General features: G+C 37.4%; 2 protein-coding genes across 3 annotated transcripts in view; one reads left to right on the top strand and one right to left on the bottom strand.

The window, feature by feature from the left end:
- LOC111792335 (protein FAR-RED IMPAIRED RESPONSE 1-like) overlaps positions 1-4,062 on the top strand; it is a 4,978-nt gene extending 916 nt beyond the window's left edge. For both annotated transcript variants that reach the window (XM_023673739.1, XM_023673731.1), the window contains exons 2-8: positions 576-2,866; positions 2,947-3,003; positions 3,090-3,158; positions 3,221-3,292; positions 3,383-3,454; positions 3,546-3,587; positions 3,672-4,062. In XM_023673739.1, the coding sequence (XP_023529507.1) occupies positions 809-2,866; positions 2,947-3,003; positions 3,090-3,158; positions 3,221-3,292; positions 3,383-3,454; positions 3,546-3,587; positions 3,672-3,728 (2,427 nt within the window). In that variant the 5' untranslated portion in view covers positions 576-808 and the 3' untranslated portion in view covers positions 3,729-4,062. The remainder of the gene's footprint in view (positions 1-575; positions 2,867-2,946; positions 3,004-3,089; positions 3,159-3,220; positions 3,293-3,382; positions 3,455-3,545; positions 3,588-3,671) is intronic.
- Positions 3,961-10,423, bottom strand: LOC111792362 (cytochrome P450 97B2, chloroplastic). Its single transcript, XM_023673773.1, has 14 exons — positions 10,048-10,423; positions 9,581-9,761; positions 9,260-9,367; positions 7,669-7,753; positions 7,346-7,584; positions 6,942-7,115; positions 6,016-6,063; positions 5,860-5,919; positions 5,568-5,654; positions 5,372-5,460; positions 5,106-5,197; positions 4,786-4,847; positions 4,478-4,627; positions 3,961-4,388 (listed from the first exon to the last, which is right to left on the bottom strand). The coding sequence occupies exons 1-14, from the start codon at positions 10,188-10,190 to the stop codon at positions 4,164-4,166; spliced, it is 1,743 nt and encodes a 580-aa protein (XP_023529541.1). The 5' UTR covers positions 10,191-10,423; the 3' UTR covers positions 3,961-4,163.
- Between the last annotated feature and the right edge of the window lie 3,182 nt (positions 10,424-13,605).

The following is a 13,605-nucleotide window of genomic DNA, read 5'->3' as shown; positions in this document are numbered from 1 at the left end:
TCCCCCCCCCCCCTATATCTGTTTTTTTGCTGAGGGAGTATCGATGGAGAATTGTATCTATATGTTTAGCGTTCTTAATGGGGTTTGGGAAATGTGCCATTCAATAGTTGCTGCTCCTTCCCCTCCCACTTAGTTTTAGCTAAGCCGAGAAGGGTTTTTCTGTATGTTTGGTTTCTCTATCAGAGTTGGGAAATTATGTCCTTATAGTACTCCGTACTTCTTGAATTGGGTTTCTGTCGATTATCACTTCTAGACTTTTGTCTCTGAGTTGCTAACAAATCTCTGTGCTTTTAGTCAGCGTAAAAGTTGACGTTTTAATGAACTTTCCTTTCAAGAATCTTGCGACATTAGGTCGGGATTGTCTACAGGATTTCTAAAAAACAGGCAAATTGCAGTTCTCACAGATTTTAATGTCAGTCGTAGTGTAGATTTTGTAACTTATGGAGGAATATATGTTTAAAGTATTCGATGCCTCATTTGTTTGTAATTCGATGTCCCTGTTTTTAAAGTCTTTAATCTTGTGAATGTTGGCATTTGGTAATCTACATACTAAGTGTATTTGATTTGTTGAACAGGGTGAATTAAATAGCTTGAATAATGGATTTGAGAGTTCCTGGATTATGCCTTGGGATGTTGTCAAGTAAAGTGAGTATGATCTCTCTTATCATTTCAGGATTATATAGAAAATGACTTGCAGGGAAATTCTGTCAAAGAGACAGATTGTAAATTATGCTTTGATGAAAAGGAAAGGATTATGTAGCAACATCTAGGTGAGATGTGAAAACTCTGCTTCTTACTGCTGGAAAAAATGGTCGACGTTGTGGCTGAAATGCATGATAGAGATGATGGAATTGTTAGTTTACCAAAGGACATCCTGTTTGAAAGGGACATAGATTTTGAGCCACGGAGTGGAATTGAATTTGAATCCCACGAAGCTGCATACACATTTTATCAAGAGTATGCCAAATCAATGGGATTCACCACATCGATTAAGAATAGTCGACGTTCAAAGAAATCAAAAGAGTTTATTGATGCAAAATTTGCATGTTCAAGATATGGAGTTACTCCAGAATCTGAGAATGGAAATAGTCGAAGGCCAAGCATGAAAAAAACCGACTGTAAAGCCAGTATGCATGTGAAGAGAAGGCCAGATGGAAGATGGATTATTCATGAGTTCATAAAAGATCATAATCATGAGTTTTTACCTGCTCTTGCATATCATTTCCGCATCCATAGGAATGTAAAGCTTGCAGAGAAGAACAACATCGACATATTACATGCTGTTAGTGAAAGAACACGGAGGATGTATGTTGAGATGTCGAAAAAACGTGGCGTGTACAGAAATGTCGGTTTCCCGCAGATTGACACAACTTATCAGTTCAACAAAGGCCAGTATTTAGCGCTTGATGACGGTGATGCGCAAGTATTGCTGGAGTATTTTAAGCGTATCCAAAAGGAGAATCCTTACTTTTTCTATGCTATAGACTTAAATGAAGAGCAGCGTCTGAGAAACTTGTTTTGGGTCGATGCCAAAAGTAGGAACGATTATGTTAGTTTCAGTGACGTTGTTTCATTCGATATATCATACATTAAAACCAATGATAAGCTTCCCTTTGCTCCTTTCATTGGAGTGAACCATCACGGGCAGTCAATGGTGCTTGGTTGTGCATTGGCTGCAGATTGCACTAAACCAACATTTACCTGGTTGTTGAAGACATGGCTTAGAGCAATGGATGGTCAAGCTCCCAAAGTTATCATTACCGATCAGGACAAAGCCTTGAAATTAGCCATTGAAGAAGTGTTTCCAAATACCCGCCATTGCTTTGCTCTTTGGCATATAATGGAAAAGATTCCTGAAACTCTTGCTCATGTAATCAAACGACACGAAAACTTCTTGTCAAAATTTAAAAAGTGCATTTTGAAGTCGTGGACGGATGAGCAATTTGATATGAGATGGTGGAAGCTGGTTACTAGATTTGAGCTTCAAGATGACAAATGGATTCAATCATTATATGATGATCGTAGAAAATGGGTACCAACTTATATGGAGGAAATCTTCTTGGCTGGAATGTCAACTGCTCAACGTTCTGATAGTACGAACGCTTTCTTTGACAAATACGTTCAGAAGAAAATTACGCTTAAGGAGTTCTTGAAACAATATGGAAACATTCTGCAAAATAGATATGAAGAGGAAACAATAGCAGATTTTGATACATTACACAAACAACCAGCCTTGAAATCTCCTTCTCCCTGGGAAAAACAAATGTCTACAATTTACACGCACACAATATTTAAGAAATTCCAAGTTGAAGTTTTGGGCGTAGTTGGCTGTCATCCAAGAAAAGAAAGTGAAGATGGTGGCATTACTACATTCAGAGTTCTGGACTGTGAGAAAGATGAGCATTTTTTAGTGAAGTGGCATGAATTGAACTCTGAAGTTTCTTGTTTCTGTCGTTTGTTTGAATATAATGGTTTTCTTTGTAGACATGCATTGATTGTGTTACATATGCATCGTTTTTCAAGCATCCCACCTCAATATCTTCTAAAAAGGTGGACAAAAGATGCAAAGAGCAGGCAAGCAAATACTACTGAAGGAACAGACTTCAGACAGAACAGAGTACAACGTTACAATGATCTATGTATAAAAGCTATTGAATTAAGTGAAGAAGGATCACAATCAGAGGAGTGTTATAATATTGTCATTCGTGCATTAGTAGAAGCTCTGAAGAATTGTGTCAATATTAACAACTCAAAAAGTGCTCCAGCAGAATCGAGCGTTAATGTCTACGGTCTACGTGAGGAAGAGGAGAACCAAGAAAGCATAGCTGCTAAAGCAAATAAGAGGAGTACGAACAGAAAACGAAAGGTTGGTTTTCCAGTCAGTGTTTGATATGCTAAGACAAACAAGGCAGAAACATTTTTTGATTCTGGAATTCCTTTGTTCAGGTACAAACAGAAACAGATATGATACTTGATGAATCCCAGAACAACTTGCAGCAAATGGTTGAATCTCCCTACTATGTTCTTCGTTAGCAATGTGCATTTATCATCATAGATAAGCAAATTCTTATTGGATTTTCTACTTGCAGGATGGTTTAATCTCAGATAGCATGACCCTGAGTGGATATTATGGATCCCAACAGAATGTTCAAGGATTGGTAGGATATTTTATTAGCTTATGACTTCATAGATGCTATTGTTAAGCTACTGGTGATTGCAGGTACAGTTGAACTTGATGGAGCCTCCCCGCGATGCGTCGTATTATGTCAATCAACAAAGTATTCAAGGGCTGGTTAGTCTTGCTATGGTTCTGTTAGATACTCAATGATCATGAAGGTTGTTTAATTGTTTATGAATCAAGTTCAATATATTCTTTTTTCAGGGACAATTGAATACAATTACAGCCAGTCAGGATGGGTTTTTTGGGGCGCAGCATAATGGCATTCATGCACTGGTATCTGAGATTATTTCAAAAAATATACTAGAGGGAACGTTTTCTTCAACAGATATCTGAAAGATCTTTTTCTGGTTGAATTTACATACAGGTGGATTATCGGCCAGCAACAAGTTATAGTTATAGTTTACAGGTCTGTTTAATAAGTTATTTTAGAACTGTGCTGCAATCTTTTGTTGGTGGTTTGACTGTTCTTAACCTGTAAAAACTATTGCAGGATGAGCAACATTTAAGATCTGCCCAGCTTCATGGCAGTACTTCAAGACATACTTGATGAACCAACAGACATCTTTTCATGGTTAGTTGAGTTGTACAAAAAGTATATACATGACACAGGCCCAGACGCCGTAGTATGCCACGTAGTTTCGATACTCAATTGTCTTTTACTTAGAATAGTGATAGAAGAAAAAGCTGCATATTTATCAGTTAGCTTAGCTTTGTTATTTAGGCTGTCCAAAGAGCAGTTTCATCTCAACAAGTTGATAAATGCTTAGTTCCAAGAGTAATCTGTTCGATTCGACTCTCTGTCGAGAATTCTTACTCAACATGTATATTTCTGCTCGAGGATAACGCACCATTATTGATGAGCTGAACCGACATCCAATGAACTAAATTCTCCCCAGTGAGAAGAAAGATATATATTTCCCAAGCATTATCATGTAGCACAAATAAGTGTACCATATTCATGGGGTGACAAGAATGTTAGCTATCAATTTACTTGTGATCTTCTTCTCAGTTTGCACCACAACCCACTTTTGGTATGTATGGTAGCCCCAGTGACTAGTTCCACAGATTCTGGACTTCCTTTTAGTTGCACATCAAACTTCTGCAGCAACATGGCCAGTGCTATAGTTGACTCCATTAGAGCAAATTGATCTCCCACACATTTTCTAGGTCCTCCTCCAAATGGCAAGAAGGAAAAGTCTGATATAATCTGAGATAGTCGTCGGAATGAATCCATCATTAACCGATATTGATCATGATGCATCTGTTTTATATTAGGACCAATGGTTGGTACGTTACCTCATTTGGGTATAGAGCTCCCGGGCTTCTAGAAGGATCGAAACCATCCCATCCTTCGATTCCATCGCTCACTTTGTTTACCTGAAATCTCTCTGGTTCGAAATCTTGAGGGTTATCCCAGAAGTATGGGGATCTATGGAGATTGTAAACCTAAAAGTTACAGAATAGGTTCATGAAAAGCAAGTAGACAACATGCAAATGGAAGAGAGTGAAAGAGACATCAGAATATTCTCAGCTTTACCACAAAAAAGAACCAATGCAATTAAAAACACTCAGAATAAGCACCTCCAGTGCCATCTTCAACTTACAGAGATGAAGATGTCAGTCCCTGCAGGAATTGGATATCCATTTTTGTCACCATTATATCCTCCTGCACAATTACCATTGCACACATGGCTTAAGGGTATAATAACAGCATTATCTTTAAGGTTGAAAAGACGAGAGAGAAGACCATTCGACTAAACTTTGTGTATGCTTAACATATTCAACCATCAAAGCTGAACAGCTCTTCTTAGCTAGCTCTAGCTTTCCAGAACACATTCAGGACATGGTGATTTAAACAGAAAATTTCCCTTCAATGTTCTCTTTGCACCACTTACATGTGATGAAGGTTATTTTCAGTTGGTACCTGGTAATGTATCTGGTTTGAGAGCTCGTCTTATTAGCAATGGTGGTTGAGGAAACAAACGAAGAGTCTCCGCAATGATAAGTCTGATGTACCTGATAGCATATTACAAAACTGTAAGTACCAAACTTCACTCAAGCAAATATGCTCACAAATCTATGAAAATTGGAACAACTGAACTGATGTGTCTCCATTTTAACTCTTAAGCTTTGAGGGAAACAAAAAAGAGAGTATTAAGCAGAATACTTGGAAACAGAGATCTTTCTTACTTCAATTCTTTGAGTAATTCAAAATTTGGCCTTCCCTTGCCAAGAACCAAATCAATCTCTTCTTGAGCTCTTTTCATTTTTGAAGGGTTCTGCAAAACCAACAATGAGGCCTTACCTTAAACAAAAGAAGCCATCATAGAACTTGAATCTATATCACTTTATGAATGATGGCAACGAGGCAGAGCCAAATGCTTACTTGTGCAAGCAAAAAAACAGCCCATGTAAGCACAGCAGCAGTTGTTTCATGGCCAGCAATAAGCATCGTCATCAGATCATCCCTAAGCTGTTGACATTACATATGTAGATGTGAAAGTTGATCAAGGTAAACACATTTTCCCCATTTATAATCTGATAGGTAAGGAAAAATCTGAGACCTTCCTATCCACTTGAACACTTTTTAGACACTTACCCGAAAAGTATTACTCTATTGTAGCCTAACTACCTAGCAACATTCGACTTCACAACTTAAACTTTGACTATCGCTTTACCTGTCGATCATCGACATCAGCTCCCCGCATATCAACTAAGAAACGCAAAAGGCTGACATCCTGAAAAATATGACATAATACAGTGAGCCATTTATGATCTTTGTGAAGCATCTAAAGTACAACACCTGTAAACACTCAGGAGGATAGAAGAGACACCTTAAGATTTAAATAGTCCCTTTGCTGCAATTTCTCGACATCGGCTTCCTGTTAGGAGATGCAACCAAAGTCAAGTCCAGGCTGTTGCTTCAAACAAATTTGTTCTGACATGCCTACACAATGAGTAACTAAGGTGTGTACTAATTAAAGGCACCTGTGACATGGAAAACAAAGGACAGATCTATGCCTTGCTTCACCATGGAAGAAGAAAAGAAAAAAACAGCTCAAAAAGGTTCAAGCAAGAAAGAGTAGTTTCTTAAACTAGCTTGCCAGTTATTGCTTTCAATAGATTTTTCAAATATGGGTCTTAGGCTCATAGTTGGAAGAAGAATTCGGTATGTTGATGTCCTAATCAATAACCTACTATGAACTATTTGTGTATCTTGCTCAAACAATGTGTTTATTTCTACAAGAAAATAAAAACACAGCCACGGGTAGAGATTTGAAAACATGATCGAGTTTTGTAGTTGTAGCAGCCAAAGTCCACCGCTAGCAGATATTGTCCTTCTTGAGATTTCCCTTCTAGGTTTTCCCTTAAGGTTTTAAAACGTGTCTGTTAGGGAGAGGTTTCCACACCCTTGTAAAGAATGTTTCGTTTCCTTCTCCAACCAATGTGGGATCTCACAATCTACCCCCTTTGGGTGCCCAGCGTCCTCGTTGGCATACTGCCTGGTGTATGGCTCTGATACCATTTGTAACAGCCAAAACCCGCCGCTAGCAGATATTGTCCTCTTTAAGCTTTCCCTTTCAGGCTTCCCCTCAACGTAAAAGAATGAAATTTAACTTATAAAGAATATTCCATGCTAAAAGATCATCAATATGAATATAAATTGCAAACGATAGCAACATGGCAAGATTTCCTACTTTCCTAGAAAAGTTTACTTCACCAGAAAAATTTGCCAACTAAGTGTCAAGCCTCAGCTCACCTCTCGGGTTTCTCTTGCGTTTCGTATTAGGCCATCGAGACAGTCGTTAATAACCTTAAGGTCACTATGGAATTTACGTTGCCTTGGGACTATCCACCTTGCCAAAGGTACTTTCCAATATGGGATATAGAAAGTTGATCTATGCTCTGCTTCAAAAAGGGTTCCATATACAGCCTGCAAAATATTTGTAAAAGTGCTGATTAAGAATGCTTGATGTTCATGGTTTAGGTATGCACTAGACATAAAATTAAGACGACAAAAACCATACGATCTCTAAAAATAACGGGACACCAGACACAACCTGGATCATGTTACAAAGAGGTTCCAAATCCTAGCTTGATAACGAAAAACAAACCACCGTATACGTGTAGGATTATAATGTGGATAGTTTGATTTCTTCAAACCTTAATCACTGGGGATTCCTTGGTTACAGAACCAAAATCATAGTTGAAAACACCAAGTCCAATGATATCAAGAGCCAAATTTGAAAACTCTGCTTCCATATCCAACTCAATGGTTTTATCCTCCTGACCTTCACCTTCTCCTAAAAGCTTCTCTAATTTTCGTATCGATCGTTCTGAACAATCAGCGAACACTTTGGCCATAGCTTCCAAGTATAACGCGTGGAATCCAGGAGCTATAACTGTAACTCAAAATGAAATCATTTAACATCTTTAAAAGGTTATAAAGCAGAAGTCAATATATTGATCAAATTTTGCTTGCTCACCTCGTCTCCTCTGCTTCCAAGTGTCTAAGTCAGCTGGTATTAGTCCTTTACCCATTATGGGTTCTAGAATATCAGCAAGCACTCCCTAGTTGAGTATATTTACAGTACCAATAAGACGTTATGACAACACAAAGTGCTAAGTATATTTGATTAGTATGGAATTTTACACGAATATTGCGGCTAATCTGAAGAAAAGCTGTAAGAACATCGACAATACTAGCCATGTCCTCTACTGTATTGATAGTGACCAAATTCACTCAAACCAACAAATCAGTGTACTAACGTTTTAGCTAATCTTTCATGTGGTTGTTTACATAACTATTAAACAGATAAATTCAGATGTTACATTTTCCTTTCCAGAAAAGAGATAACAACATCAGGATAGTACAAGAAAAAAAGTGGTAGATGGTCCATGTAACGACCCGAGGCCACCGCTAGTAGATCTTGTCCACTTTGGCCCATTACGTATCGCTGTTAACCTCACGGTTTTGATACGCATCTACTTGGGAGAGGTTTCCACACCCTTATAAGGAATGTTTCGTTCCCCTATTTGTAACAACCCGAGGCCACCGCTAGTAGATATTACCTGTTTTGGCCCGTTACGTATCGTCGTCAGCCTCACGGTTTTAAAATGGGTCTACTAGGAAGCGGTTTCCACACCCTTATATGAAATGTTTCGTTCTCCCATTTGTAACAACCCAAGGCTACCGCTAGCAAATATTATCTGCTTTGACCCGTTACATAACATCGTCGTCGCCTCACAGTTTTAAATCGCGTCTACTAGGGAGAGGTTACCACACTCTTATAAGGAATGTTTCGTCCTCCATTTGTAACAACCCGAGGCCACCGCTAGCAAATATTGTCCGCTTTGGCCCATTACGCATCGTCGTTAGCCTCACGGTTTTAAAACGTGTCTACTAGGAGAGGTTTACACACCCATATAAGGAATGTTTCGTTCCCTCATTTGTAACAGCGCAAGGCCACCACTAACAGATATTGTCCGCTTTGGCTCATTACGTATCGCCGTCAGCCTCACGGTTTTAAAACACATCTACTAGGGAGAAGTTTCCACACTCTTATAAAGAATGTTTCGTTCCCCCATTTGTAACAACTCGAGGCCATCGCTAGCAAATATCGTCCACTTTGATCCATTAGGTATCGCTATCAGCTTCACAGTTTTAAAACGCATCTACTAGAGAGAGGTTTCCACACTCTTACAAGAAATGTTTCGTTCCCCCATTTGTAACAACCCGAGGCCACCGCTAACAAATGCTGTCCGCTTTGACCCATTACGTATCGCTGTTAGCCTCACAGTTTTAAAACGTGTCTACTAGGGAGAGGTTTCCACACTCTTGCAAGGAATATTCGTTCCCCCATTTGTAACAACCCGAGGCCATTGCTAGCACATATTGCCCGCTTTGGCTCATTAAGCCTCACAGTTTTAAAACGCGTCAACTAGGGAGAAGTTTCCACACCCTTGTAAGGAATGTTTCGTTCCCCTCTCCAACCAATGTGGGATCTCATACTTCAAAATCTAGCTGAATTATACACCGCCTAACAATCAGAAAGAAAGAAGTTGATTCAACATTACCTTATCATAACTAAATGCATTTTCTCGAAGAATATATCTTGCCACAATGGGATCCGATACAACAACAAAGGCTTTTGGTCCAAAGGCAAGTTTATAAACAGATCCATGCTGCAACATGAAGAAAGAAATCAACAGGTAAATGTTCATTCCAAACCGAAGAAACATAGAGGACTTAGAGGACTTTTACACAACAATGTCCAACCATGTCGAACTAGCCACAACGTCAACCAATCAACGACATTATAAGGCGTATAAGGGAACGAGTGTCCTTGTAAGGTCAGTTGAAGAAACTGATGAACAAGTTATGAAAGATATGCATACCTCTAAGAACCAATCATATAGTGCAAAAAAGAGTGGGCGACCAAACAAATCAGAGACTGCACCTTCAGCTATCGGCATAGATCCAAGATTTCCACCGTTTAACAAATTAGTTAGAAGATTGCTTGCATTGTCAAGTAAATTTCTCTTAGTTTTAGGTTCATCAACTTGAGTTGATTGGCATCTGCACAAACATTCAAACGATTGCCCTATAAACAACGAGTTCTACAAGCATAGCCACACTCTCTAAACAGAACAACAAAAACTACAGCGAATTTGAATGAATCAATCAAGATCCATTTCCGAAACCCACGAATGATTTCCCAAAAAATATTGAAAAACAAGAGAAAACAAGCATATATATGCTATCTATCTGAGAATCAACCCAAACTTTCACCAAATTAAACTCACGAAAACAACTGAAATAGAAGCGAAAATCATCAGCAATGAAGAAAAACCGAAACAATTACCTAAGAACACGACCTCTACGATTGGATTTGAGATACTTGGCGGGTCGTCGCGGCATACCCACAAACCCAAATTCATTTTTCTGAAGGTTTCCATTGAAGACAGCGGAAGGCAGATTCGATAGGGAACTGGCCGCCATTACCATTCCCACAAACCAACCGAGCGGTGAAGCTTAATAAGTAAATCACTTGATGAACTGAGTGGAAGTGGGAGATAAACTTTTTTATTTCTTCAAAAGGAAAATCTATGGTACGGAAGGTCACAAAGGATTCGCAGTGCCTGACCTAATAAAGCTCTGTGGGAAAATGGTCGTCTGCTGAAGGATACTTTCGGTTGGTAAGATAAGAATTGAGGTGGGTGCTGGGTGAGTAGTGCCGCTTACGAGCTGTCCACAAGCAGCAGATTTTGCGTGTTCGTCGTTAGTACACTTGAAATTGGATACTCAACGAGTTATGCACATCTAAATTTATGTTTTGGGTCGTAAGATTATGATTTGTTTGTCGTTACTAATCGTCGTCAGCCTCATAGTTTTAAAACGCGTCTATTAGGTAGAGGTTTCCATGTCCTTACAAGAGACGTTTCGTTCCCCTTACAATCTACCTCCTTGGGAAACCTTCAGTTTACACCCTTATAGAAAATGTTCCGTTCTCCTCACAATTCACCTCATTAGGGGTCAGTTCTCCTCACAATTCACCTCATTAGGGGTCAGTGTCCTTGTTGGCACACCATTCAGTAACCTGGCTATAATACCATTGGTAACAACTCAAACTCACTACTAATAGATATTGTCTGCTTTAGCCCGTTACGTGTCGCCATCAACATCATGGCTTAAAAACGTTGCTGTTAGGAAAATTTTTCCACGCCCTTATAAGAAAAAGGTTGATTTGTTAATCACATCATCTAAAAAAAAAGAGTAATTAAGAAGGTACCGAGTAATTTCCACTTAAAAGAGGGACCGAGTTGAAAATGAAATTTAATCTTATTGAAATTTTGAAATGGACCAGACGACTAGACTCTCGTGATAGAAATGTTTGACTTTTAATTTCAAATTTTTACTCTTTATTTACCTTTTTCTTCCGTCAAATAAATAAATTAATGTCAATTATTATTTACTTTAGTTTTTCATTTTTTAACTTTAAAAAAAAAATAAAAACACGTTAATAGGAAAATAACTCAATTAATTAAAATATAAAAAATATAAAAACTAATAAATGAAATTATTTGATTATTCTTAATCATTTTATTAAGATTAATTTTATAGTTACAAATTATACAAAATAATAATAATAATAATAATAATAAAGTAAAAATTCTGTCCTTATCCTCAATTTTGACCGCAATCTTAGGCAAGACTCGGTCTTCCTTGTCCTACTCTATCCCATCAACCCTAATTTGAATTCTAGAGCTTTTGTTTCACANGTTTAGATTTAAATTTTATAACCTTAAATGATACAATAAAGTAATAAGTTAAATAGATGTTCGTATTGATATAGATCAACGGTCAAGAATAAACAGTTCTATTTATATTGACATAGATCGATGACTAAAAATAAACTGTTCTAATCATACTTGCATAGATCGAGGACTTGGAACAAAAAAATTTATTCATATTGATATAGAACGATGACCGGTTCGTTTTCAAGTAATAAATGTAGATTTTCAAATCAACTTTTAAAGGGAGTCAAAAGCCACCCACCAACAAAATAACTCGACCACGTAAATGTGATTATGATGTCATTAATTTGCACNTTTTTTTTTTTTTTTTTTTTTTTTTTTTTTTTTTTTTTTTTTTTTAGGAAGCCCCTTTTCTTTTTGGGTAAGTGAGAAAAGTGAAGCAAAACACGAAAAAAAAAATTGAATATTCAAACGTCATGATTAATTTTGTGTCGTTTTTGTTTGGTTTGGTGAATCATTTATCTTCGTTGAAACATATTAGATTTTGTCGAGGGTAAAAAAAATAGATTACTAGTCATTTAAATCACAATCTACTCAAGTCGAACTAGTGTCAACGATGACATTGGGCCTCAAATTGGGTAGATTGTGAGATCCCACGTCAGTTAGAAAGGAGAATGGGACGTCGAAGGGCCTCGTAGCGGTGGATTAAAGACCTCACATTGATTGAAGAGGAAAACGAAACATTCTTTATAAGGGTGTGGAAACCTCTCTTTAGTATACGCGCATTAAAAATCTAAAGAAAAATCCAAGAGAGAAAGTTAAAAAAAAAAAACAATATCTACTGGCGGTTGGCTACTAAATATGTTCTTTAGGCCAGTATATCAAGATATATTTATTTATTTTTTCTTTTTATAATAGTATTTTATTATGAAAAACATTTAAAATAATTAATGTAATTCACTTTATTTTATTATAAACTCAACATTCAACGTTTAAAATACTTATTTTATTCTAACTTTTCAAAATATCTATTTTGATTCTTTAAAAAATAAAATAAAATAACCCTTTATTTAAAATTTCAATAAAAAAAACATATTTAAAACATAAAATAAACGAACCTTCGTGTGGACACAGATCCCATGACACAACCAACAAACAACATTCTATCCATAATTTGGTCTTTTAATTTTCTCTATTTTCTCTTAATAATATGATAAAGACTTTTATGAACATACATACCCACATTCTGATTCTTTGTCTCTACCACTGCCATCTGGGTGGCGGCGGCTGGCCGTTGAAGACAAACGTGATCCGAGCATCGGTTGCGACGTCGTGTAGAGGCGGCAGCAACCGCCGGCCGCCGTTTTCTGTCGTCACTCGTGGAGGAGATGAACCAGAGAGCGGCAGCGAACAGTGCCGGTGGGGGCTTGGGCGGCTGAACCTTCGTCGGAGGGGAGAGGAAGGTTCGAGGAAAAAGACAAAAAGTTGTCTTTTCAGGATTTTTAATAAATAAAATAAAATAAAAATAAAACCCCAACTTTTCTCAATCCCTTTTATACCCTTTTGTTTAATTTCTAAAATATTAAACTCTTAATTAATTAGAAAAATAAAAATTATAATTATAATTATCCTTGATTAAATTTAAGTAATATTTAGAAAGTGGGCGTTACTGTGGCATTATTTTATTATATAATGTTTGTTATCGGTGTATAATAAACTTTAAAAAATATATATATTTTTCAAACCTTAGTATTATCATACCATGTGATATCCACTCACCTAGTACTTGCTTTAACCAACATATGCGACTTTGAGGTCACTCACATTAATACACACCACAAATCACATTAGCATAAATAAAATAAACCAACTTCGATCCGTACTCACCATAACCAACAGGGTTGGTGGACGGAGTGGGAAATACCCCATTAAGAGGAGAATGAGTGATGTAACGTCCCAAGTCTATAATATTGTCTTCATAAGCTCTCATGGGACCTCGTACCAATGGAGAGAGTATTCTTTATTTATAAACTCATGATCATTCCCTAAATTAGCAGAGGTGGGACTTTCATCATCGAACAGGACCCAAAAAGGATCCTATCTACTGGTGATGGGTTTGGGCCGTTACAAATGGTATCAGAGCCAGATATAGAATGATGTGCTAG

This window comes from Cucurbita pepo, chromosome LG01 (genome assembly GCF_002806865.2).
Source record: "Cucurbita pepo subsp. pepo cultivar mu-cu-16 chromosome LG01, ASM280686v2, whole genome shotgun sequence".
Classification (NCBI taxonomy): Eukaryota; Viridiplantae; Streptophyta; class Magnoliopsida; order Cucurbitales; family Cucurbitaceae; genus Cucurbita; species Cucurbita pepo.
Note: the sequence above shows the minus strand (reverse complement) of the source record. Positions and strands in the feature narration are given on the sequence as shown.

Coding starts and splice junctions, on each gene's coding strand:
- LOC111792362 (XM_023673773.1), bottom strand. CDS start 10,190: ATGGTAATGGCGGCCAGTTCCCTATCGAATCTGCCTTCCGCTGTCTTC. Junction 9,762..10,047: donor CGTAGAGGTCGTGTTCTTAG/GTAATTGTTTCG, acceptor ATGTTTGTGCAG/ATGCCAATCAACTCAAGTTG. Junction 5,198..5,371: donor GAATTACTCAAAGAATTGAA/GTAAGAAAGATC, acceptor ATATGCTATCAG/GTACATCAGACTTATCATTG.